The sequence below is a fragment of the Chionomys nivalis genome, chromosome 2 (assembly GCF_950005125.1).
Source record: "Chionomys nivalis chromosome 2, mChiNiv1.1, whole genome shotgun sequence".
NCBI classification, from domain to species: domain Eukaryota; kingdom Metazoa; phylum Chordata; class Mammalia; order Rodentia; family Cricetidae; genus Chionomys; species Chionomys nivalis.
Window position 1 is genome coordinate 64679103 of NC_080087.1, and position 24273 is coordinate 64703375.

The window sequence follows — 24273 nt, forward strand, 5'->3', positions numbered from 1 at the left end:
TAAAATAGTAATGAATTTTAAGTTTCTTGTCATGAAACAATTTCATGAGGTCAAATTATTAGACTGTATTGTGTATAGATAGATAAAAATATTACTACAACTATCTTCCTGTGAGAAACTCTAATCCTTAATACTGTGTTTGCATTAAAATAACATGAGTAACTAATCAGATATATTCATCCAAGAATATGGAAAAATAATTAATATCATTAACTGTTAGTGAAATGCCAAATAGAAAACATGCTCATATATTGCCACATACCTTTTACAATATTTAAAAAATTTTAATGACAATACAATCACAGGTGTGTGTAAGAAGCAATGAGAATTCTCATCCTTCACTGATGCACATGTCACTGCCCTCTGGGATAGTTTGCAGACTTACTGAAGTTTAACATAATACAGTTACTGTTGACTCAGTAGCTCAGCCGCTGACATGGATAGTAGTGAAACAAAAACATGGACTGAAAGACACAAATAAATATCAGTATCAGTAGAAGCTCTACCTAAACTCTTCGCAATTCAGATGTCATGCATTGTGAAATTAGATTAACAACCTTTGAAATGTCCATCCACAGCAGTGGAAACTATTGCAGTAAAAGTTAGAATAAGTAGTGAACCATTGACATGCATCAATCTGCATGAGTCTTAAAGACATTTAAGGTACAGGAAAGAAACCCATCCAGAATACACTGTTTGATTATTTTTGTGTAACATTCTTGGAAGTAACAGATGTCCTGTAAAAAAAAACAAAAACAAAACAAAACAAAAAAGCAGTTGCTGCAGGAAGTTTAAGCTAAGAGTTTATCTATAAAGAAACAATATACACAGCTCTCTGATACCAGGAGTCTGTGGTTCTCAATCTTCCCAATGTTGTGACTCTTTAATAAACTCCCTCATGTTTTAGTGATCCCCCAACCATGAAATTATTTCATTGCTGCTTCCTAACTGAAATTTTGCTACTGTTTTTTGAATGATGATGTAAATATCTGATATGCAAGCCCTGTGAAAGGGTAGGTTGACCACCCAAAGGGTGTAACCCACAAGTTGAGGACCACTGTGATGAATGATCCTTTTTGTATTCTAAAAATGACAGTGGTTACAGAGTCGATACTTATGTAAAAATTCATGGAATTGAATACCAATAGTGCAAAAACTAGTTTTTTTCACCTATTTTAAAAGTAATATTCTTAAGATGTGCATCCTTTGGATTGTTAATACTTCAAGTGTATTGTGAAATAAGATAGACAACAAATGGAAAATTCAGATTCAAAAATTAAAATTTAGGATAAAGAGGCTTGGCATGGTGGCACACACCTTTAATCCCAATATTTGAAAGGCAGAGGTAGACAGATTTGTGGGAGTTTATGGCAAGCTTGTCTATTATAGGAGTGTCAAACTACAGTGATACCCTGACTCAAAAATAAAATCTGAAAAGTAAAATTCACCCCAGAATCACCCTACCAGTCTGTGAACAGATGAATGAAATAATAGAAAAGTTTGGTATATATACACAATGGAATCTTTTTTAACCATAAGGAAGAATGAAGTTCCATCATATGTGAGAAAATGAATGTACCTGGAGATCCTCACATTTTTGGTGACTCAAGGTAGTTCAGGACAGATAGTATATTTTCTCTCAATCTTGTACCTTAAATTTTATATACACACAGAAAATCATCAGTGTATAGATAGGCATGAAAGTAGAGATGAAATGGTAGGGCCCTGATGTGAAAGTTGCAGGAGAAATGGAAACACAGGAGATGTGAGTGTAGAATAAGCTCAAAATGTATTTGCAAGAAAGGTCTTATGAAATCCAATACTATATACTGGGAATATATGTCAGTTAACCTATCACTTTTAAAAAAGAAGCCAGAAAAACTTAAAAGTGACAATGAGCAATCCACTTTACTCACACGATTGGCAGAATTTAACAAGAACTGTGAGTTCAGCATTGTGAATGACAGGGTGGAGTGCACTTTACTATATTGTGTTAGAGCTATGAATTCATTACGTAATTTGAGAAAGAAAATTGACAACTTTAAATGAAATTAAAAACAATACTTTTCAATCCAGTTTCTTTTTTTAATTCCTGGGAATCTGTTCCAGAATAAGAAAAACACAATGATAACCTTCTCTCCTTGAAGCCTTTTATCTGAATTTGGCACCTGTAGGTGAATATGCGAGTGAGTGAGTGTGTGTGTGTGTGTGTGTGTGTATGCCAGGTGCGGGTATTAAGCAGTATGGTTGCCCTTGTTCTGACTTAACAGTGATTTGATTCTGTACGGTTACCTGTGTCATCATAATGAGTTTGCTCCTAACTGTGACATTTTTATCAAATGTGTGAATAAATAAAGATTGCTACAGAAGAGTATTTTTGAAAGAAAAAAAAAGAAAAGCAAAATGCATAATATATGTTACCTCCTTAGTATTGGGTACAAAGCAGATATCTACAAAAATGGAATGTTTGAGAATATTTTTTCCAGGTATGTCATGAAGTGCCATCTAAACAGTAAGGATGAGCTGAGTCAACTCCAGATCTGCTTGCTACCTGGAGAGAATTCTTACCGCAGTTACATGCTTTCTGTGTTAAGTCACATCCTGTGTCATCAGTGTCCTAAGTAAACTGTGGTTCATCACAGGATTCTATATTGAGAGCAACCCCGTCTGGTTATTTCAGTGCAAGCCGTCCAGATGTGGGCCTCAGCAGAAGCAGGCAACTATCCTGCACCACAGTTGTGCAGCTCTGAGTGCCTACTTTTGAATGTTAGAGAAGTGGAGCAGGTCTAGTGACCTATCTCTTATTTTGGCTGCTGAAAGAACTCTGTTCTCTCGTAGCAAATACTCTAGTCTGTTATTCATGAGAGTTGCTTCGAGAAATTTAGCAATAGTATCTCAGCTCTAAAAAGAAGGAAGTGTGATTGAAGTATAACATATTCATTACTTGGCATCTGTGTGACCAGATACCTAATAGAAATAACTTGTAGGAGGAAAGATATATTTCAGCTCAGTTTCAAGGAGTTGCAGTGCATCATAATGGAGAAGACATCAAGAGAGTTCAAAGCAACAAGACTCTATAGTTGAAATTCTTTTCATGGCAGTGGCCTGAACCAGGGGGTCAAGTCATTGATCTTAAACAGTCCAATGACTGGCTCCAAACAGGCTGAAGGCTCTACCTCCTAAAGTCTCTATACTCTTCAATAGTGTCAACAGATGTTGTCCAAACACTCTGAACATGGCCCTTGGCGGACATTGCAAATTCAAAACATAAATATGTAGTTAATCATAAAGTATTCTATGTTTTTTATAGGCTAACTACTTCACAAAGATAAATAAGAGTGCATCCTCATTGAAACATGAAAAGGATTGTTGTTAGATGTCTGTTTATTTTGATTCAGACCCTTTTTTTTCTCTCTCTCTCTTTTATTCATTTTGCATACCAACCACAGTTTCCCCTCCCTCTCTTCCTCCTCCCGCCACCTTTCCTCCTACCTCAGAGAGTGTTAGGCCTCTCATGGGGAGTCTACTATGTCTGGCATATCATGTTGAGGCAGGATCAAGCCTCTCTTCACTGCATAAAGGCCAAGCAAGGCATCCACCACAGAAAATGGACTCCAAACAGCCAGTTCATTCACCGGGGATAAATCCTGGTCCTGCTGCCAAGGGTCCCACCAAGAGACCTAGCCACAGAACTGTCACCCACATTCAGCAGACCTGGTTTGGTCCTATGCGTGCTCCCCAGCTGTCAGACCAGAGGCCATGAGCTCCCACTAGGTCAGGTCAGCTGTCTCAGTGGTTTTCCCATCATGATATTCTCCCCACCCCTTGCTCATATAATTCCTCCTCCCTCTCTTTGACTGGACTCTAGGAGCTCAGCCCAGTGCTTGGCTGTGGAGTTCTGCATCTCCTTCCATCAGTTACTAGATATAGGTTTCATGAAGACAATTAGAGTAGTCACTAATCTGATTATAGGGGAACACCAGGTTCCCTCTTCACTATTGCTAGGAGTCCTTGTGGACTCCAGGAATTTTCCTAGCATCAGGTTTCTCCCTAAGCCCATAATGACGCCTTCTATCAGAATGTCTATTTCATTGCTCTTCCTCTCTGTCTCATTCAACCCCCTGCAGCCACCAGTTTACCTATGAGATATTGTCTATTTCCCCTTTTTAGGGCGATCCTTGCTTGTCCCTCTTAGCGTCCTCTTTTTAGAACTGTGGATTATAGCCTGATTTTGATTGGGACTCCTAAAAAATGTACAGGCTGTAATTTATTTTGTTGGCCACTAGATGGTGGAGTTTACTAAGTTATTATACTCAACCTACTTGAAGTTGAATTTATAAAATGTTATTTTCTTTAGTTGATTGCTTAGAAATTAATAAAATTAGGTGACCCAAGATGCAGACAGTTTGACAAGTTCTAGACCAGAACCCCAACCCCTGAGCTCCCATTCCCTGCCATATCTATATGTGGGGAACAAATAGTCAAAAAGATGCTATTTTTGATAACGAGATTTTTTTCCATAGCACTGATAAATAAATACATGATATAATACCCCTAAAGAAGCCTTTCTTATTGAACAACTTTTAAAAGTATTACGACGACATCTTCAATTGTGTAGAAATATTTCTTTAGTGAGTCACTTCAGTGAGTTATAAAGTTTTTTGTTGTAAAACTTATGATCCCAGAAGTTCAAACCAGTCCAAAGAACAGATACCATCAGGGAATTTAATCTGTTCAAATTAGTTGTAAGGTTGTGGAGAGATGTGGTCAAAACCTTCCACCAAATCTCAGTATGAACACAGCTGTACGTGACCGCTGTTAGGTTTCTGCACTCGTTGCTTGTAGAAGACTAAGGGAATCAGTAGGCATCTCAGTAAAGGCTTCTAGGTTGTGTGTCTAGAATGGAAAGTATAAATGTAGAATACATCCTTCAGAAGAAACTCAGAAAATGCTGACTTGTGTGGCTTGTGTCAGCAAGTGAAGATAGCACTTAAGATGAAATGCTGCAGAGCTTTGGATTTTGACCACTCCAGATTTACTCTTAAAGAGGTGAGGTACAGATGTGTGTAGTAGAAGGCTTCTTGTTCATTCCCAGACCATGAAATAATCACTCAGAAGCTATATTATTTAAATTACTGTTTGACCAATAGCTTAATCATATTACTAGCTAGCTCTTGCATCTTGAATTAATGTATTCCCATTATTTTACATTTTGCCACAAGGCTCATGGCCTACCAGCAAGGTTCCAGCTGGCAGCTACATAGCGTCTTTTGACTCTTAACTTCTTTCTCTGAGCATTCTGCTCGTTTCCCCACCTAGCTCTACTCTGCCCTGTCACAGGCCAATGCAGTGTCTTTATTTGTTAACCAATAAAATCAACACATGTACAGAAGGAATTTCTACACCACATATGTTTAATTTTAGTCAAGTATTTTGGAAGTATACAAAAAACTGTATAAGACATTAATTTATTACAAGAAGGTACAGCCAGGTCGGGTGTTTGTGCCATCCCTTTAAGATAATGTGTCATGTTTTGTAAACTTGTAAGATATATAGCAAAATGATTTTTATGTAGGCACCATTACCAAGTTAAGAAACTTCAAAACAATGTTTGCTTTCTTTGATAAACTCATTCAACACGCCCAAGAAATAGCAATTGCCATTAAATGCTAAATAATTATCCTTTTATGTTTTTTAATGTCTAGGTGCAAAAGTCAAGAAATAAGCAAGTGCGAGAATTATTCTTGGATGGCTTTAGCATTCACCATGCAGGAATGCTTCGGCAAGACAGGAATTTGGTTGAAAACTTGTTTTCAAATGGGCATATCAAAGTCCTAATCTGTACAGCCACATTAGCCTGGGGTGTCAATCTTCCTGCGCATGCTGTTATTATTAAGGTAGGAGCTTACCTCCCTTTGCACATGGATTTGTGTGCCTGTTAAAGCGAGCCTCTGAATTGATTTATTTAGAAAAATGTTGTGATTTGTCTGTTTCATTGACTGTGAATAGCATTTTCGACAGAATTATTTTCTCCACTAGAAGTCTAGCTTCAATTACAGAATTTAACTCTATCCCAGCTGATGAAGGGATTATTTAAAGTACACTTTTGAGATCTTTCCGTATTTGCCCAATTTCAGGTTCCAGCTCTTCAGGATTATATGTGTGTGCTTATGTAAATTTTATTAACTTTTCCTCATCTAGGGAACACAGATATATGCTGCCAAAAGAGGCTCCTTTGTTGACCTTGGAATTTTAGATGTCATGCAGATATTTGGCCGAGCTGGACGACCACAATTTGACAAATTTGGGGAAGGAATCATTATAACGACACATGATAAACTCAGCCATTACCTTAGTTTACTCACTCAACAAAACCCAATTGAGAGTCAGTTTCTGGAAAGCCTTGCAGATAACCTAAATGCTGAGGTAAGTAAGAGCTCAGAAGGTTGGGGAAAATTGAATTGGTTATTTATCTGTAATGTCACGAATATAGTGTGTGTTAAGAGACAAAATAGAGGCTGGAGAGATGGCTTTGTTCTTAAGGGTGTTTACTGGTCTTCCAGAAGACCTGGGTTTCGTACCCAGAACCCATATCAGGCAGCTCCTAACTACTTACCTTGAAAGGCCAGCCTCAAGGAATCTGATACACTTTTCTGGCCTTTATTAGCATCTGTTTGTACATGTACGAAGCCATACACAGTGCACATACACATATATACACACAAACACATAAAAATTACATCTTTATAAAAAGAGAAAATAATAGGCTGAATGCAGAATGTTGATTAATTCATGGAAGAATAAAATTTAGACATGACTGACAAGTACCTGTTGCTAATATGAGATTTTCTCTAAGTCAGAATTTCCAAACTAATCTATATAGATTAGGGAAACAAACAGCAATAATAAAAATGTATATTGTATTTTGCTTTTCTAATAAAATTTAGAAGATTTGTAAAGTTACCTTATGTTGTTAGATCATTTGATAGCTTCATGATTAACATTTTATATGAAATACATAAAACTGATTTTAGCTTGAGTAGCTTTGCATTTGTGTTTGTGCAACTTCTGTGCTCAAACCTATTTGATCTCAGCAGCTTGGATAGCTAATATCTTAGCTGGCAAAGAATATAACCACTTTTAACAATTTAGAATATATTTGTCAAACGTTAACTGTGTTTTCACTGTTTCCTGGCATTTTTAAGTATTGTTGCAATATTCAGCAGTTTCCTATGCCAGTTTCCTTTCTTAGCCTAAAGTTGTCCTAATGATTTCGGTAGCTGATATGTAAGCATGAACTAAATGAAGGAAATATTCATAGTCAAAATGTATGCTAGTCTTATGCCACATACTTATGACTAGCTTGTAGAAGTCTGTTACATCCTGCTCCTGTTCTTTGTGTTTCCTCTCTAAAGGAGGAAAAGCAAACTCACTCGGTTCTCTCTGTTAAGAATAATGGCCAAAGACAGGTCAAAACTCCACAGTGCAGTGACATCCAAAGAGGGGCAAGTGTTGCAGAAGGATACATACAGAAGAGGACAATACATTAGGTGCCAGGCTGCCACGGAAATGATTTTTGCCTGTGAAAGCTCTATCGGAGGTCAGAAAGATAGTTCAGTTTGGAGAGGTGTGATTGGAGATTAGAAAAAAGGTATGAGGGGCAGGGAGATTGCCCATGAGTTAAGGCACTTGCCTCAAAGCCTAGGACCTGAGTTTGTTCCTCCGAACCCACATGGTAGAAGGAAATAACCAACCACTGGACATTGTCTTCTGACCTCCATATGTGTTCCGTGACACAAAGTTTGCATGCAGATACACACTAATCTCTGGATGATAGCCTACAAGCTTAGTATAAAATAAACCCTTTCCTCCCTTCGTCGATATTAGCTGGTGATATTTTATCACAACAGTAGCAACCCTAATGAAGACAGATATATTACTTTAATCTTAAAGTTCATGGAGACTAAATTTAATCACCTTGTCTTTGACCACTATTTAAATAAAAAACCCACATGCTGTTGTAAGTATACAGAGCATACAAACTGAGTCAAACACTGTTTTTACCAGTTAGAACAATAGAATATTGTCAGTGAAACTAGCTATACCCTGAGAATCAAAGTAAATAAGGCTCCATATGTTCATCATTAACTACTTAATAGATATGCCATTTTCAGAAATGTCACATAACTATGAACATAATTCCATTTATTTATATAAAGGACATTCATACTTTGAAATTTTTAACATTTATAATGAGGTATAGTCACTGATAATTCTTGGTCTACTGAAATACATTCTTGTCAAATATTCTGATAATAATGCAATTTGAATGTAAAATTAAATTTGGTAAAATTGGAAATCAAATATGAATCAACTTATATCATGAATCTGCTGTATTACTAACGTCTTGGATTTGTGTTCACATCTTTGTTAAGCTTTAGAATTGGCAATTGTTAATGCAAAGAAAAAACAAGTTAAACGAGAAAAATAATATTATTTCTACTCATGACTTTGACTTTATAAATATAATTTTTAACTATTTAAACAAATACATTAATTTAAAGCAAATGTTTTCTGTACATATTTGCTCATTGACACCTAATGAGGTGACTTCATAATCCTAAAGCTGAAAGGTCATAAGTGCATTCTCTGTATCCAGCCACTTGAGTTTGCAATGAGAGAAAAACAAGTGTTTGAAGTTTATTCATATGTTTTCAGAAGATATCACTATGCTTCTACTCTGTTCTAGCAAGCCAGTCTTTAAAGCTAGGGTAATTTTCCTGTATTCTAGCACTGTTCTTCAGAAGAATTCCATCCATGCAGAATATTGCGCGGAGACCTTGCTTTATAAAGGCCTCCCAGTATAACCTTTCCTCCCGTCTGCCTTTAGCACAAATCCTTTGCCCCAGAAAGGTTTTCTTCTGCCCTCATTGCCTTCAATGTCCTTTTTTTTCAGTTTCTTTTCACTTTTTATTTATAGTACTCTTATTGATTTGTAAAAAATCTATTAAATTCCTGTTCTACTTTGCTATAGCACACAGCACAATTGATCTACTGAGTTTTTTGATAGTTCTTTGATACTCAACCTTAAAATATTCTAGTCTTTTTGTTTGTTTGTTTGCTTGCTTTGGGGTTTTTTTTGTTTTTTTGTTTGTTTGTTTGTTTGTTTTTCGAGACAGGGTTTCTCTGTAGCTTTGGTGCCTGTCCTGGAACTAGCTCTTGTAGACCAGGCTGGCCTCGAACTCACAGAGATCCGCCTGCCTCTGCCTCCCAAGTGCTGGGATTAAAGGTGTGCGCCACCACCGCCCGTCTTAAAAGAAGTAAATGATAGGATAAATTTGTTTATTTAGATTTTATATAATTTTGACCAATTTTAAAAACATGCATGTTTTACAAATAATCAAAATATTCTTATATATTAAACTTTAATAGATTAGGTATGAAGTGTTATTTAAGTCTTATGTCTAAATTACATTTTATTTAATGAACTTTATAGTATTATTGCATTATACACTAGTAACATTTTCATCATTCATATATCCAGTATTTGAAAATCATTGGTGGATGTGAAGTCAACTATAAGGAATGGGTGTTGGGTTTATAGTATTCATCCCAGTGGTTATATGTTCCAGCCTCATGAAGAGGGATCTTCAGATGGCCAAGGACCATGTTTGTGTGTTCATATACTTGTACAGAATGTACAGGTTTACTGCTAACTTCTAAGATGAATGAAAAATTCTAAAGATACACTGTGAAAAAGCTGTCACCAGGTGGCAGCTTATAGTTACAAAAAATTTTTCTTTTCTGTCATGAGGTGGCGATAAAAGACTAGCTGCAAAATACAGTGTATCATGGAATAAACATGTATTTTTCTGTTTAATGTCTTTCCTTTATGTGAATGATTAGATTTGCTTTCCTTAAGCAGATGAGTGATGCCTGGTCCCTCCTATCTTTTCATCATATCAGAGGCAGCCATAGCAGGCTACTCACATTAATCTACTGATGAAGCTTATTTTGTGTTTTGCAAAATCTTCATTTCTTTTACTTTAATATAGTAGTATATGATCGTAAGGAAAATAGGTCATACTTCATATGACATTACACACACACACACACACCCCACAAATCTTAAACTAGAATATGAAGAGTACTCTATTGGGCATTGTATATAGGAAGGGAGCAGGCTGGACAATATCTAGAATAATGCGTATACCAAAACATTTGGCACTATGTAGTTTTAAATAGGAGAGGGGGTGTCTTGTGTCTAATTTTTAGTCATATTATTTATGTACATTTTTACTAATTTTACTAACTTTTCAAAGGAATATTTCAAAACAAAAAGTATAACGTACAGTGCCAACAACTGAAGCTTTAAAAGCCATTTTGAAGACAATGCAGGTTAGTGAAAGAAAAAGAAAGTGTGTCTATAGGAGTTGTAAACCTAAGTTTAAGTCAGCACTGCAGCTGGTTGGTAAACTCGGAGAATAATAGTAATTGCGAGTTTCTGGCACTATAATGAAGTAATCATTTGCTCTCACCCTGTGAATGATAGAACTGTCGAGGGAGAGAGGTTAGGGCTAGCATATCATGCCTTAACTGATTGGTTCTTATGCCCACATGTATAAATGTGCATAGGACATGTAATAAACTGTGCATTGGCTTTTTTCATTTATTTGTTTTTTGAGGAACATCTTGTTGTATAGTAGCTTTTTAGCCCAGGTTGGCCTGACTTACAGTCATCCGCCTAATTTAACCTTCTGACACCTGTGATTATAGGCATGTACAACTATCCCAATGAGTGTGCTTAATTCTTTACTTTTGTGAACACCATTTAATGTAGGCTTTATGATATTTAATGATTAAAATAGTTATGAATTAGATATCATAGATTATATATAGAAACATATAAGAATATAAATAACAGTGGTAGAAAATTGGATATGCAAGTAGATTTAATTTAAACAAGTTTTGTTTATCTACCCTGAATCGAAGCATTTTATTGTCCTACTTGTAGTTCTTCAGTAATTATTATGCAGCTTTTTATTGGCTCAAATTTAGTTCTTTTGCATGGCATGGGTGGGACAGTATTATGGATTCAGTCCATGGCCTTGTGTGTGCAGCGCATACTCTGTACCACTGGGCTATATTACCAGTTCATCCACATAATATATCTAATAGAATTAGTTATATAAAATTAAAACTGCAAGAATAAAGCAGTTTGCCAGGCGGTGGTGGCGCACGCCTTTAATCCCAGCACTCGGGAGGCAGAGGCAGGAGGATCTCTGTGAGTTCGAGGCCAGTCTGGTCTATAAGAGCTAGTTCCAGGACAGGCACCAAAAACTACAGAGAAACCCTGTCTCGAAAATCAAAAAAAAAAAAAAAAAAAAAAGAATAAAGCAGTTTTTGAGGGTTCTTTAAATATAAATGCTAAAATAAGTTTCCATATTTTGTCTCCTTAAGTTATATAAAAATAATGTAAATTGGAGTTTTAGTTTCTTTAATACTAGAACCATAGTTACTTTCCCTTGTTTTTCTTCCTCATAAAATGTAATAATTTATAAAGAACACATCTCTTTTAAGATTTTTAAGGATTTGTAGAAAAACTACAGGGGGCAATTTTCACACTTGGAACACTCTCCCAGAAGGCACTATTGCTTCCTGTTGGTCTGTTGAAAAATCAAATACTTCTTCACAAAAGTGTCTCATTAAAATTGTTAACATCATTGTCTAATAACTATTTCCTTTATACAGATTTCATGTCAGTTGTATTTTTAAGGCTTCAATTCTTTCTGTTGTGGAACAGAATAATTGTTTAACTATGTAATGATGTGTTGCTTTTGTTTAAATATGTAAGCGTGTTTCACCTTGTCTCCCTAAGGCACCTGATAATAATAAAAAGCTGAATGGCCAGTAACTAGGCATAGGAGGGATAGTTGGGGCTGGTGGGCAGAGAAAAAGGTGAGCCAGCCAGCCAGATACGGAAGAAGCAGGAAAGCAGGGTGGACGAGACAGAGAGGAAGTAGATGAGACTCAGGACAGCACATAGATTAATATAATAAAAATGGGTTAAGTTCAGCTGCCGGTCTGCTGCACGTGTGTTTGTAAGGGCACCCGCTCCTTCCAATGCAGAGCCCACTGAAGAGTTGCCATGAGCAAGGCCCACCCTCCTGAACTAAAGAAATTTATGGTTATCATTGAAGTTAAATGGTGGCAGACATGTACAAGGAATAGTTTGGGGCTTTGATCCCTTTATGAATCTTGTGATTGATGAGTGTGTGGAGATGGCAACTAGTGGACAACAGAATGACATCAGCATGGTGGTCATACGAGGAAAGAGCATCCTCATGTTAGAAGCCTTGGAAAGAGTCTAAACAATGGCTGTTCAGCAGGAGTTCACATTCTTCCCCAAAGGACTATTTGACTTGAGTGCAGAATTGGGTCATGTACATTTTCATTTAAAAAAAAAAAAATACTTTTTGCTAAATAAACTTTTGTAATACTCAGAAAAATTAATTAATTAATTAAAGTGGGTTGAAATTTAAGTTAAGGGGGAAAAAGCTAGCTAAAAACAGGCCTAAACTAAGGCCAAACATTCATAATTAATAAGTCTCTGTGTCATGATTTAGGAGCCAATGGTTTAGGAAAGCATGCTACAGGTTTCATTAAATCAATAGATGGCTAAAATACATTAAAATGCCCATTGCACATGACTTTGTGAATGTACTCTGGAGCATTCCTTTTTTCTGTAGTTCTTCTCTCATAATGAAAGCATTGCTTACTCTGTTGGATGGTTTCTCATTGGTGGTGTTGTCACTGTCTTGCTCGCAGAGGAATCTTGTCATGCTTTCAAGAATGCAAGGCAGTTGGAGTTGCAATTCTATGGAGTTTTTTTAAGTATTAGTATGTAGAAATTTTTTCTTTTTGTAGATATGGTTACAGGTTTCTATTTTGTTCCATTTGTGTGTCTATGCCAGTGCTGAGGACATATTTAGAGATAAAGCTAACTTCCCTTCTGTGTTTTTGATAATAACTCACAAAATCAGGAAAGTACATGCAAACAGTATTATGTTATCATTATTCTAGTTTTCTTGCTTTAAACTTTTCAGACAAAAAAATAAGTGAAACTAAAACAAGTTGAGTCATGAACTGAATAAAGAGAAAAATAATAAATTACAGAAGTCCTTAATAGTGTATAATTTAAAGTCCACACTTGGAAAAATAATTAAAAGCCATAAAATGGAGGAAATTCAGCTTTTAGACCTCATTTCTAATGTACTGTTTGTTCTCGATTAGATGAAGCAGCAGTGATGTTTAATAAATTGGAAAATCATGCCTACCGATTGTGTTTGCCTTTTTTAAAAAAATACAGTAAAGAGACCTGTTTTCAAAACTTGATTTCGATTTCTGGCAAAATAGTCTTTGCTATAATATTTATGGTTGTCTTTAATGTGTCACTTTAATTTCTGCTTTATTTTTTTATTTGCAGATTGCTCTGGGAACAGTTACCAATGTGGAAGAAGCAGTGAAGTGGATAAGTTACACTTACCTCTATGTGCGGATGAGAGCAAATCCATTAGCTTATGGCATCAGTCATAAAGCATACCAGGTAGAGAGCTCGTTTGCTGGGAAAAAAAAGAGAAGCTTAAGCTTTCTGTTGGCTTGTGTGGTCCTTTCTTTTTTTTTTTTTTTTTGAATTTATTTATTTTTAATGACAGTGTCCTTTGCTTTACAGAAGCTTCTCAGTTTCAGGAGGTCCCATTTATTCAATGTTGCCCTTAATGTCTGTGCTGCTGGGGTTATACATAGGAAGCGATCTCCAGTGCCCATATGTTGTAGGGTACTTCCCATTTTCTCTTCTATCAGGTTCAGTGTGTTCAGATTGATATTGAGGTCTTTGATCCATTTGGACTTGAGTTTTGTGCATGGTGATAGATATGGGTCTATTTTCATTCTTCTACAGGTTGACATCCAATTGTGCCAGCACCATTTGTTGAAGATGCTTTCTTTCTTCCATTGTATACTTTTAGCTCCTTTATCAAAAATCAGTTGTTCATAGGTTTGTGGGTTAAAATCCGGGTCTTTATTAAAGATTTCTGCCTTCTCCCCGCCACCGCTTCCCATTTCCCTCCCCCTCCCCCGATCTAGTCCCCCTCCCTCGTCATCCCTAAGAGCAATGAGGGTTCCCTGCCCTGTGGGAAGTCCATGGAGGTGGGTGGTTCTTGGACTTCCCACAAGGTGTGGTCCTTTCCTAATGTGAAAATGAGTATTTGTTACTCTCGCCTCATTTGCAAACCAGTTACAGAACTGGAAGAAGATTTCAGAGCTTTATTTATTTATTTGTTTGTTTATTTTCAGGAAACACTGAGGGAAATAAAGTTGACCCTGATGATTACATTACTTTCTTTAAATTTCTTTTACCGCTAATATTATTAAGTTTCTATTTATGTTATGATCAAGCCATTTTCAGATAAATTACCATTTGCTATTGGTATTTTCCAATGTTTGTTTTTTAACTGATGTATTTAGCTTGGGAGTAAACTGGGCAGGAAGAAATTTATGGCTATGTTTTAATAATGGCATATGTTATATATAATCTGTTCCTCTTATCAAGTTACTTTATCCCTATTCTGTAATTTTTAAGTGGTAGCAGTAGTGAGTCATCGTAACTCTTTGGAAGCCAGGATTACTTTCATGAATCAATGCATAGGCAGACTGAGAATTGGATACACGTGGTAACAGCCTTTCCTATGAGCTTTATGGTTGTGTGGTCCATATGGCTTACAGACTCCGTATAATCTTGGTTTTTCTTTAGAACTCTGCTTATATGCTGTAAGTACTTCCTAATTACAGATAAAACCCTGTTGTGGTCTGATGAGAACATTATTACTATCATCATGTGAATATTCATTTATGTCAAGTCAGAATTATCAAAAAAGTTGAATTTAACTCAAAATGTTTTTCCATTTACTGATAACACATATCTGATCTTGCTACCAAAGCTAATCTTGGGGTTTTTCTTTTGTTTTTCCTTTTCCTGTGTAGTAGATTTCATAGAATTTAAGATGGGAGCAACAATTAGTGTTGAGGCTGCCACTCTGAAATCACTTGAGTTTCCCTATTTGGGTTTTTCCCTAGAAAATATTCCACTACCTTTCTTTCATTCATTGAATTATGTGATGAAGTTTATTTGTGGCTAAATATAGGTGCATTATAACCTCTAACTTTATAGATGGTGACTAATATAACCCTGACTGTTGACATTACAAGTATAAGTATGGTGAGAATAATTGAGGGCTTTATGAAAATTTTCTAAAGGGTAAGACTAAACATGGTGTACACATGATAGTTTGAATGAGAAGTGTTCCTCATAGGCTCCTTCCTGTATTTGAACACTCAGCCCTAAGTTTAGAAAGCCCTCTGTTTAGAAAGGCTGTGTGACAGTGGTTCTCAACCTGTGGGTCATGATCCTGTGGTGGTAGACCTGCCTTTTCTCAGGGCTTACATACGAGATATCCTGCAGATCAGATATTTACATTACAATTCATAGCAGAAGCAAAATTACAGTTACAAAGTAGCAGCAAAAATAATTTTATGGTTGGGGAATCACCATAACATGAGGTACCATATTAAAGAATCCGAGCGTTAGGAAGATTGAGAACCACTGCTTTAGAACCTTTTCGAGGTGGAGCTTTGATGGAGGCAGTATGTCACTGAGGGTGTACTTGAAGGGTTTATGTTACGGCATCATTTCCTATTCTTTTTCTTTCCTATTTGGACAAAAATGTGATTAGCTGGCTTCTTGTTTTTGTCATGCTTCCCTGTTTCTTTGCCTTTCCTACCATGATGGACTCTGCCCACCTGGAACACTAAGCTAAGATAAACCCTTTTCTCCTCTAAGATAATTTTGGTGTGGTATTTTATCACTGCATCAGAAAAAATAACTAGTATAGCATATATTTTAGGAGCTAAGAATATTAAATCTTATAATAAGACCATAACATTTTTATTTTAAAATATAATTGATATTATGCATCATGTTGTGTAGTTCTCCGGCATAGAGAATACTTTTGGTGTAGTTTCGAGTATTAACAATCTGTTTATTTAATTATGTGTTTGTTTCTTTATTTGAGGGAGAGGCACATGCAGAGGATAACTTGAAAGAGTTGGTTCTCTCCTTCCTCCATGTTGATCTCAGGCATCAAGTTGAGTCCTGAGGCCTGGTGACAAATACCCAAACCACCTTATCAATGTCCTTAACTGTGTGTAATTTTGTTTAATTATGTGTCTTACTCTTACTACTCAACATAATTTTTTTTTTTTTGGATTTTCGAGACAGGGTTTCTCCGTAGCTTTTGGTTCCTGTCCTGGAACTAGCTCTTGTAGACCAGGCTGGCCTCGAACTCACAGAGATCCTCCTGCCTCTGCCTCCCGAGTGCTGGGATTAAAGGCGTGCGCCACCACCGCCCGGCTTTCAACATAAATTTTTAAGAATAAATTTCCTACTAATATAAATCAAGTAGTTTGTATTTAATGGATTTGTAACTTATTATTAATAACTGTTTATTTTAGATGAACCCAGTACGGCCTGTCACAGTCAACAATGAAAACATCTGTTGACATAGCTCCTACCTGTAGCCTCGTTTTTCTGACTTTTAAATTTTCTTTTATTTTCTTTAAATTTTCTTAGGTCTAATGAGGACCTAAATTAAAATGAATGAAAACCATATTAACTCTTTAGTTTTAGAAGATGCTTTTTATGCTTCTCTATTCCATTAAAAGTGCATTTATTTTTGTGGATCTTGACTGGGAACAGCACTCTGGCCACCATTAAATCCCTTTTTTAAAGATTTATTTATTTATTATGTGTACAATATTCTGCCTGAATGTAAACCTGCAGGCCAGAAGAGTGTACCAGATCTCATTATGGGTGGCTATGAGCCACCATATGGTTGTTGGGAATTGAACTCAGGATCTCTGGAAGAGCAACCAGTGCTATTAACTGCTGAGTCATCTCCCCAGCCCCTTTAATCCCCTTTTGTCTAAAAGTAAGAAAGAAATTATTTTTATATCTAATCTTAAGTATTTATTGTTCTGAATATTACAGATATAGCTATCTTGGATTCTAAAATATTTAAACATTGTGCAGTATGATAACATCAGTGATTTTTAAGCTTTTTTAATACATAAAATTTCTCTAATTTCTCCTTAAATGTTAAGATATACATACATACACACATATATAAGAAATGAAATCAATATGTCAAAAAGACATCCACACTCCTGTGTTCATGGCAGCAAATTTCACAATGCCCAAGAAATGGTCCCATCCCATGTGTCCATCAGTTGATGGATGGACAAGGAAAATGTGTTCCATGTGTATAGTGAATAGTTTTTAACAGTTAAAAACAGAATGTAATCTTGTCATTTGTGACAACATAAGTGGAAAAAAAAATCATGGTCCAAATTACATGATCCAGACATAGAAAAACAAGTACCACATGATGTTATTCATGTGTGAAAACTAAAAATTTTGCGAACATAGAAATTGAGAATACCATGATGATTACCCGAGGCTAAGAAGAGCAGGGATGGGAAGTTTTGTCGGTGTATTCTGAGTTGCAGTTACTTAAGAGCAGGTGATTCGCCCATATTATTATACTGTAGGTGGGGACGGATGACAACATGCTTTGTATTTCACAAAGCTAGAAGAAAGTTTTGTAATAAAGAAATGATAAATGTTTAAAGAGATAGGTATGTTTAATCATTGCCAAATATGTGTATTAATAAAAAATGATATGGCATACTATTAATATGTACAGTTATTATGTGTTTTTTTAAATAAACTTAATTGGACTCTAAGCCCTCAAGAAAAAAAATGTTAATTTACATAAGTAGGCCTATGTGCTGACTATCTAAATAGTTTAATACATTTATGTTTATTGGCTCTGTTTCTTTCCAATAGATTGACCCAACATTAAGAAAACATCGAGAACAGCTAGTCATTGAAGTTGGACAAAAGCTGGATAAAGCTAAGATGATCCGTTTTGAAGAGCGAACTGGTTATTTTTCATCCACTGATTTGGGTAGAACTGCTAGCCACTACTATATTAAATACAACACCATCGAGGTATTACACTGAATGGAACAAATACAACAGTATCTTCACTTTATATTCAGATAATTCCTAGTCTTTGGAATATGCTGATAATTCAGAATAACAAAAGCAGCTAAGACAACAAAATATATTATAGGAATTCAATAATACCCTTAGTATTGACAAGATACAAATAAGATTTTAAATAGTCTGGATCCTTTGCCAAACCAATCAATGACTTCTAAAGCATGTAGAACACATTGCTGAGTCCTAAAGAATGAATGCCAGAATAAATTAGGTGGGAAATGATAATTTGATGATTTTTTTAAATAAAAAGTAAAAAGATTATTTGCATTTTAAGAACCAGTGGTTAGAGTTCACTAGGCCAAGCTGACTTAGGACAGTTTGGGGATATTTGAAGGTTAATATTTTAAATATATAACTGCAAATTCTTGCCTTTTCCTACCTTTTTTCTTTATTTTTCCAATTGCTTGTATTAAAGGAATGGTTATAGATGTGATAATTGCATTTTGGTGGCCAGTCTAAGTTCAGTTTGACCTCCACCTCCCAAGTGCTGGACACCAGGCCCATATCAAAATGCCTGGCTTACTCATTGCCTTTGAGTTGCTCCTGTGTCAGATAAGGGGCTACTTTAACATTCATGGCTTTGAGTTTATCTATACTCTCCTGTATATGTGTTTTATTTAATAATCATGGCTTGAATTTTATATTCATTTTTAGTTTTGTACTTTTATAGATACTTTTAGTTTAAAAAGAAATCATCCCAATTCGATTTCTTCAAATGTTGACTCATCAATTTATCTGAAATTTAGTTTTTATATCTGTTTATGTTTTGCATATAAATAGTACAAGTCTTAGAAAATAGTTTTCATATGCTTAATAGATTGTCCCTATATTTTCTGAAATAAACCTTATGTTTGTATTAATAGTCAGATTTTTTAAAACCTTTGACATATATTATATTTTGTTTTTGTTGTTGTTGTTTGTTTGTTTGTTTGTTTGTTGTTTTTTTGAGACAGGGTTTCTCTGTGTTGCTTTGGAGTCTATCCTGGAACTAGCTCCTGTAGACCAGACTAGCCTCAACCTCGAAATCTGCCTACCTCTGCCTCCCAAGTGCTGGGATTAAAAGCGTGTGCCACCACCACCCAGCTGACATATATTATCTTACAACTTACAATTGTCTTACAATTGGGAATTCTTTAACCCAATACCCAGCATTTCACTCCTTCCATCACCCACTGTCTGCTCTCTTTCTCTATTGCACAACCTTTCTTGCTTGTCCACTCGTCGGCATATGCTACCAAGTCTTTTTTATTATTATTACTTAAATTTTTTCATTTATTTTACATCCCAACCACAGCTTTCTCTTACCCCTTCCTCCCATTTACTTCCCCTATCTCCTCCACCCCTTTTCCACCTCTGTTCCAAAAGGGGCAGTCCTCCCATGCATGTCAACAGAGCATGGCCTATCTAGTTTAGGTAGGACTACGCTCCTGTTCTTGTATTAAAGCCAGGCAAGGCAACCAACATTAGGAACGAGTTCCCTAAAGCCAACCAAACTGTTAGGGACAGGCCTGACTCCCAAGGCCTGGAGTCCCACAAGTAGACCAAGCCAGAACATCTTCCCACATATGCAGAGAGCCTAGGCCTGTCCCATGTAGGCTGTCTTGTTAGTCCATAGTCAACTCCTTGGGTCAGCCCAGTCAAAGCCAAGTCTTAAATCCATTTGCAGTTCTTTCATTCTCTGTCTTCATTGTACATAACCTTTGACTGCTTTTCTTCATCCCAGTTTCATTGATAATATCAGTATGATGAAAATCACCAGATTTCTGCTTTATATTCATTTCTCTGAATTTTACATGATGTATTATTTATTTAGTGTCAGTGAATGATCCAAATAAGATTTCTATATACCCTGGCCAAAGTGTTTTGATAAACCTTTTTTAGGCATTTATTGTACATTTTGGTTAATAATAGTTTTATGTATCATTTTGCTCTTACAGATCTTCTTGCTTTGATGATTTCTATAGAGTGAGAATTTGGAATACAGCAGATAGCTGTATGCTCTAGGGCTTCATTTCTCTTAAGTGTGCATATTTAAAGTAAGATGTGTAACTTAACAACACTTCATTGGACTTCTAATTTTAATCAAATATAATATTTATTTTGACAGACATTTAATGAACTTTTTGATGCACACAAAACAGAAGGTGATATCTTTGCTATTGTCTCCAAAGCTGAAGAATTTGATCAAATTAAGGTAAGATTATTTGAGGTTTGAATTAAATGTATATGACAAATATATATCAATTCATTTATCAAAAGTTGTAGTTAATTACAATTTCTCACACATATGAATTTGGAGCATCAACATCTCAATAATATCCACTTTCCTAAAATTATATCATCTTTTGCTTTTGCTCCAAATCAGTAATTTTGTAGATATTGTAGTATTGGAACTATCAAATAAAGCTGGAGTAGTGGTATGCCCTTTAGTTCTTCCATTTGGAAGACAGAGGATCTCTGTAAGTCTGAAGCTAGCCTGGTCTACATAGCAAGTTCTAGGCCAACAGAGTTAGTTACACAATGAAACCCTGTCTCACAAAAGGTGTTGGGATAGACAAGAGAGAAAAACTATTAAATAATGTAAGTGGGTAGGCTTTGGACTACTGAAAGGTAAAGTTCATTGAACAGAATACAAAATAAGTACATGATTCAGACTTAGATTTGAATATTTCTGTACTATTCATATTGTGATTTAATCTCATTAACAGTAAAAACTTTAGTATTCTGAAATAAGAAATAGTACTTCACAGCTTTAATGTATGAATGTGTTATACCTTATAAAATATGTAACTATAATGAATGCATTTGAAGATAATCAAGTATGCCCTAATCCAGTTGGGCAGAGGTTTAACTCTGATCAAATAAAAAAAATGAAATCTCATCAATTGAAGGGTAGTGAGGTCAGATTATTTAGTTTTTATGGCATAGTAAATTTTTATGTCATTGGAAACTTTAGTATTAGTTATGAAATAAAATATAACTGTCGTCTTCAAAATGGTTTCATATTGTATTTTACAACTACCTGTGGGAAAAATAATGATTTCAGTACTACAGAAGGAGAATGTTACCATATAAAGTGGAAGCTTGTACAAACATACAGTTTAATTTGAACAAGAGAATTTTCCTTAATTCAGTCAAAGTATTAGTATAAAAACCTTACCTCTTCTAGGTCAGAGAAGAGGAAGTAGAGGAGCTAGACGCCTTGTTAAACAATTTCTGTGAACTCTCAGCTCCTGGAGGTGTGGAAAATAGTTATGGGAAAATAAACATCTTGCTTCAGACCTACATTAGCCGAGGAGAGATGGACAGTTTCTCCCTCATATCAGATTCTGCCTACGTTGCCCAGGTAAGACTCTTAATCCCTTCCCATTTTTGCTGATCTTTGAAGACTACTAAATTAGTCCATGAGATACTGAGAATGGTGCCAACTGCAATTTTATCTTAAACCTGTTTCTAATCATTTGTACATCGTGTGTGTAATCTGTTCTCATGGGTCAAGACTGGAATTCCATTTACTCTTAAGTGTGAATTAATAAATGTATCTCATTCCATATGTACATTTTGCTAGGTCTATCTAAATATCTAAAATAAGTAATCTTGACCTGTTTGGTAGCACATAACTTAGGTGGATCTCTGTGAGTTCAAGGCCAGCCAAGACTATATAGTGAGACCCTGTCTCATTTAAAACAAAAACAAACATACTAAAAAAAAGAAAAACAGTGATCTTCCTACCAGTGATACAATTGAAATCTGAAAGGCAACTATTCCCTAAACTACAACTCACTTATTTCATAACTTTTTTAATTCTGGTAGAAATGAAATAAAGTAAAATACCTTATTTTGTGCATTTGCTATTTGCCTTTCCGAAAGACATAGCTTATAAAACAGAATATGTTCTTTTTGTCTTAAGTATACACTTATATTTTTAGTAATGTTTTCTTTAAAGTGATAAAAAATTGAAACTAAATCTGATTTAGAATGTGTAAGATTTCTCACCTTTCTCTTTCTCTCTCTCCCTCTCTCCTTCTCTCTCTCTCTCTCTCTCTCTCTCTCTCTCTCTCTCTCTCTCTCACACACACACAGACACACATACATACATACATGTACACACGCATTGAGATGAAACATGATCTCACTCTGCAGCTCTAGCTTGTCTGAAAATTACTATGTAAACCAGTCTGGCCATGAAATAATTCCACAGATCTATGTGTAGAGTGTTCTATTTGTAAAGCTAGTTATACTGTGTGATTTTTAGGGAACCATTGTAGTGATCATTTAGTATTGGTCACTGCACTGTATTTCCTTTGTCACCCTTCCCTCATTAATTTCTCTCCTGACTGAAATTAAAATCTTTATGAATTTTTGCTTAAATTTCTCATACACTTAATCATTGCATGATATACTAGGGACATTTTAGCCTCTTTCTTATATTCTAGGTACTTGAGCAGCCTGTCTGCTACCTTGTTTGCCTTTTGTCTACCTATTTCACTTATGCTTAGAAGGTCTAAGGAATATAGAAATACTTTGCTCTCTGTAAGTTTAATAGATAACACGTATACAATAGTAATAGGGCTACTCTTACACTACCTGATGATAATTAAGGTTGTATAAAGAAAGTTGCTTCACATAATTTAAGTACGTAATTTGATTTGTCATTCTTCTGAGTCTAGTTGGAATAATAAATTTACTGACATTTAAAAGCACATTGTTATCTAACTACCAGTCTTCTCCTTTTGTTCCTCAGAATGCAGCTAGAATTGTCCGTGCTCTCTTTGAAATTGCACTGAGGAAACGTTGGCCTACTATGACCTACAGGCTTCTGAACCTGAGTAAAGTCATCGACAAGAGACTCTGGGGTTGGGCTAGCCCTTTGAGGCAGTTTTCTGTGTTACCACCACACATTCTGACAAGATTAGAAGAAAAAAACCTTACTGTGGATAAGCTCAAAGACATGAGAAAGGATGAAATAGGTAAGAAGGAGGCAAAAGTCTTTACATCTGTTTACCATTGTATATAATATATCTTGATCAATATATAAAAAATATGCTGTATTTCCAAATGAAGACATTTTATGGTGTTTATGAAATCATTCTTGCTCATCTAAGCTAAGTAAAAAAAAATCTTTCCAAATTTATTACTTAAACTGAATTAGCAATTAAAATAGTTAGATTAACAAACTTTTGATTATTTTATACATAGACTCTTATCCATAAATGATGAGACTCATTAGATGATGTTCATTCACAATTAAATTCAGTGTTTAATTAATTTGAGTAACTTCTGTCATGAATATCAGCAATTTTACATTTTAAAACCATGTGGTGACTGGGGATATATCCAAATACTGGAACACTAGTCCGTCAGGACTCCTGTACACTACCGAAGTACAATAAATAAGAATTTGTGGACATGAAGCTTTACAGTTCACCACAGTTTGTTAACCTTTAATCACACACATCTGTATATTTAAACGCAGTTGATATCAGTCTGTACATAGAATTTTTGAGTTTTTTTCCCACATAATGTTGAGAAGTCCTTGCTACAAATATTTTTGTGAAATTTAACATTGTATTGTAAAACCTGTAATATAACTAGGAAATACTTTGCTCCTGAAGAGGATGAATACTGCTCCTGCAGAAAGGCAGGCTCAGAACACAAGGGTTGCCATTGTCAGGCTCCCAATATTATTGAGAGGCTAAGAACATTAATATTATATTTAGAGTTGAAGGATACTTTTATAGAATAATAGAAGAAGAGCATCAATAGAAAGAAATTGTGATTGTTAAGAAGGGAACTTGAGAATATATAGTAGATGTGTATTTTTTATTTACATTTATTTTTAAACAAACTTTTATCATTTTACATACCTGTTCCAGTTCCCACTCGCTCCCTTCCTCCTGCTCCCTCCACCTTTCCCCCGCCCCATCCACTCCTCAAAGAGGGTAAGACTTCCAAGGTTAGTCAACACAGTCTGGCACATCACATTGAAGCAGGATTAAGGCCCTCTCCCCTGTATCTAGGCTGAGCCCTAAGGTATCCCTCCAAAGAGAATGGACTCCAAAGAGCGAGTACAAGCAGTAGTAATAAATCAT

The 24273-nt window shown here is 35.5% G+C and overlaps 1 protein-coding gene and 1 pseudogene across 2 annotated transcripts in view; both read left to right on the forward strand.

Annotated features, from left to right (window-relative positions):
• The window catches only part of Ascc3 (activating signal cointegrator 1 complex subunit 3), a 307593-nt gene that overhangs the window by 148332 nt on the left and 134988 nt on the right, over window positions 1-24273 (forward strand). For both annotated transcript variants that reach the window (XM_057759249.1, XM_057759259.1), the window contains exons 15-21: window positions 5706-5897; window positions 6202-6426; window positions 13487-13606; window positions 17963-18127; window positions 20289-20375; window positions 21351-21527; window positions 22926-23151. In XM_057759249.1, coding sequence (XP_057615232.1) covers window positions 5706-5897; window positions 6202-6426; window positions 13487-13606; window positions 17963-18127; window positions 20289-20375; window positions 21351-21527; window positions 22926-23151 — 1192 coding nt within the window. The remainder of the gene's footprint in view (window positions 1-5705; window positions 5898-6201; window positions 6427-13486; window positions 13607-17962; window positions 18128-20288; window positions 20376-21350; window positions 21528-22925; window positions 23152-24273) is intronic.
• LOC130867372 (small nuclear ribonucleoprotein G-like) lies at window positions 12149-12371 on the forward strand (annotated as a pseudogene).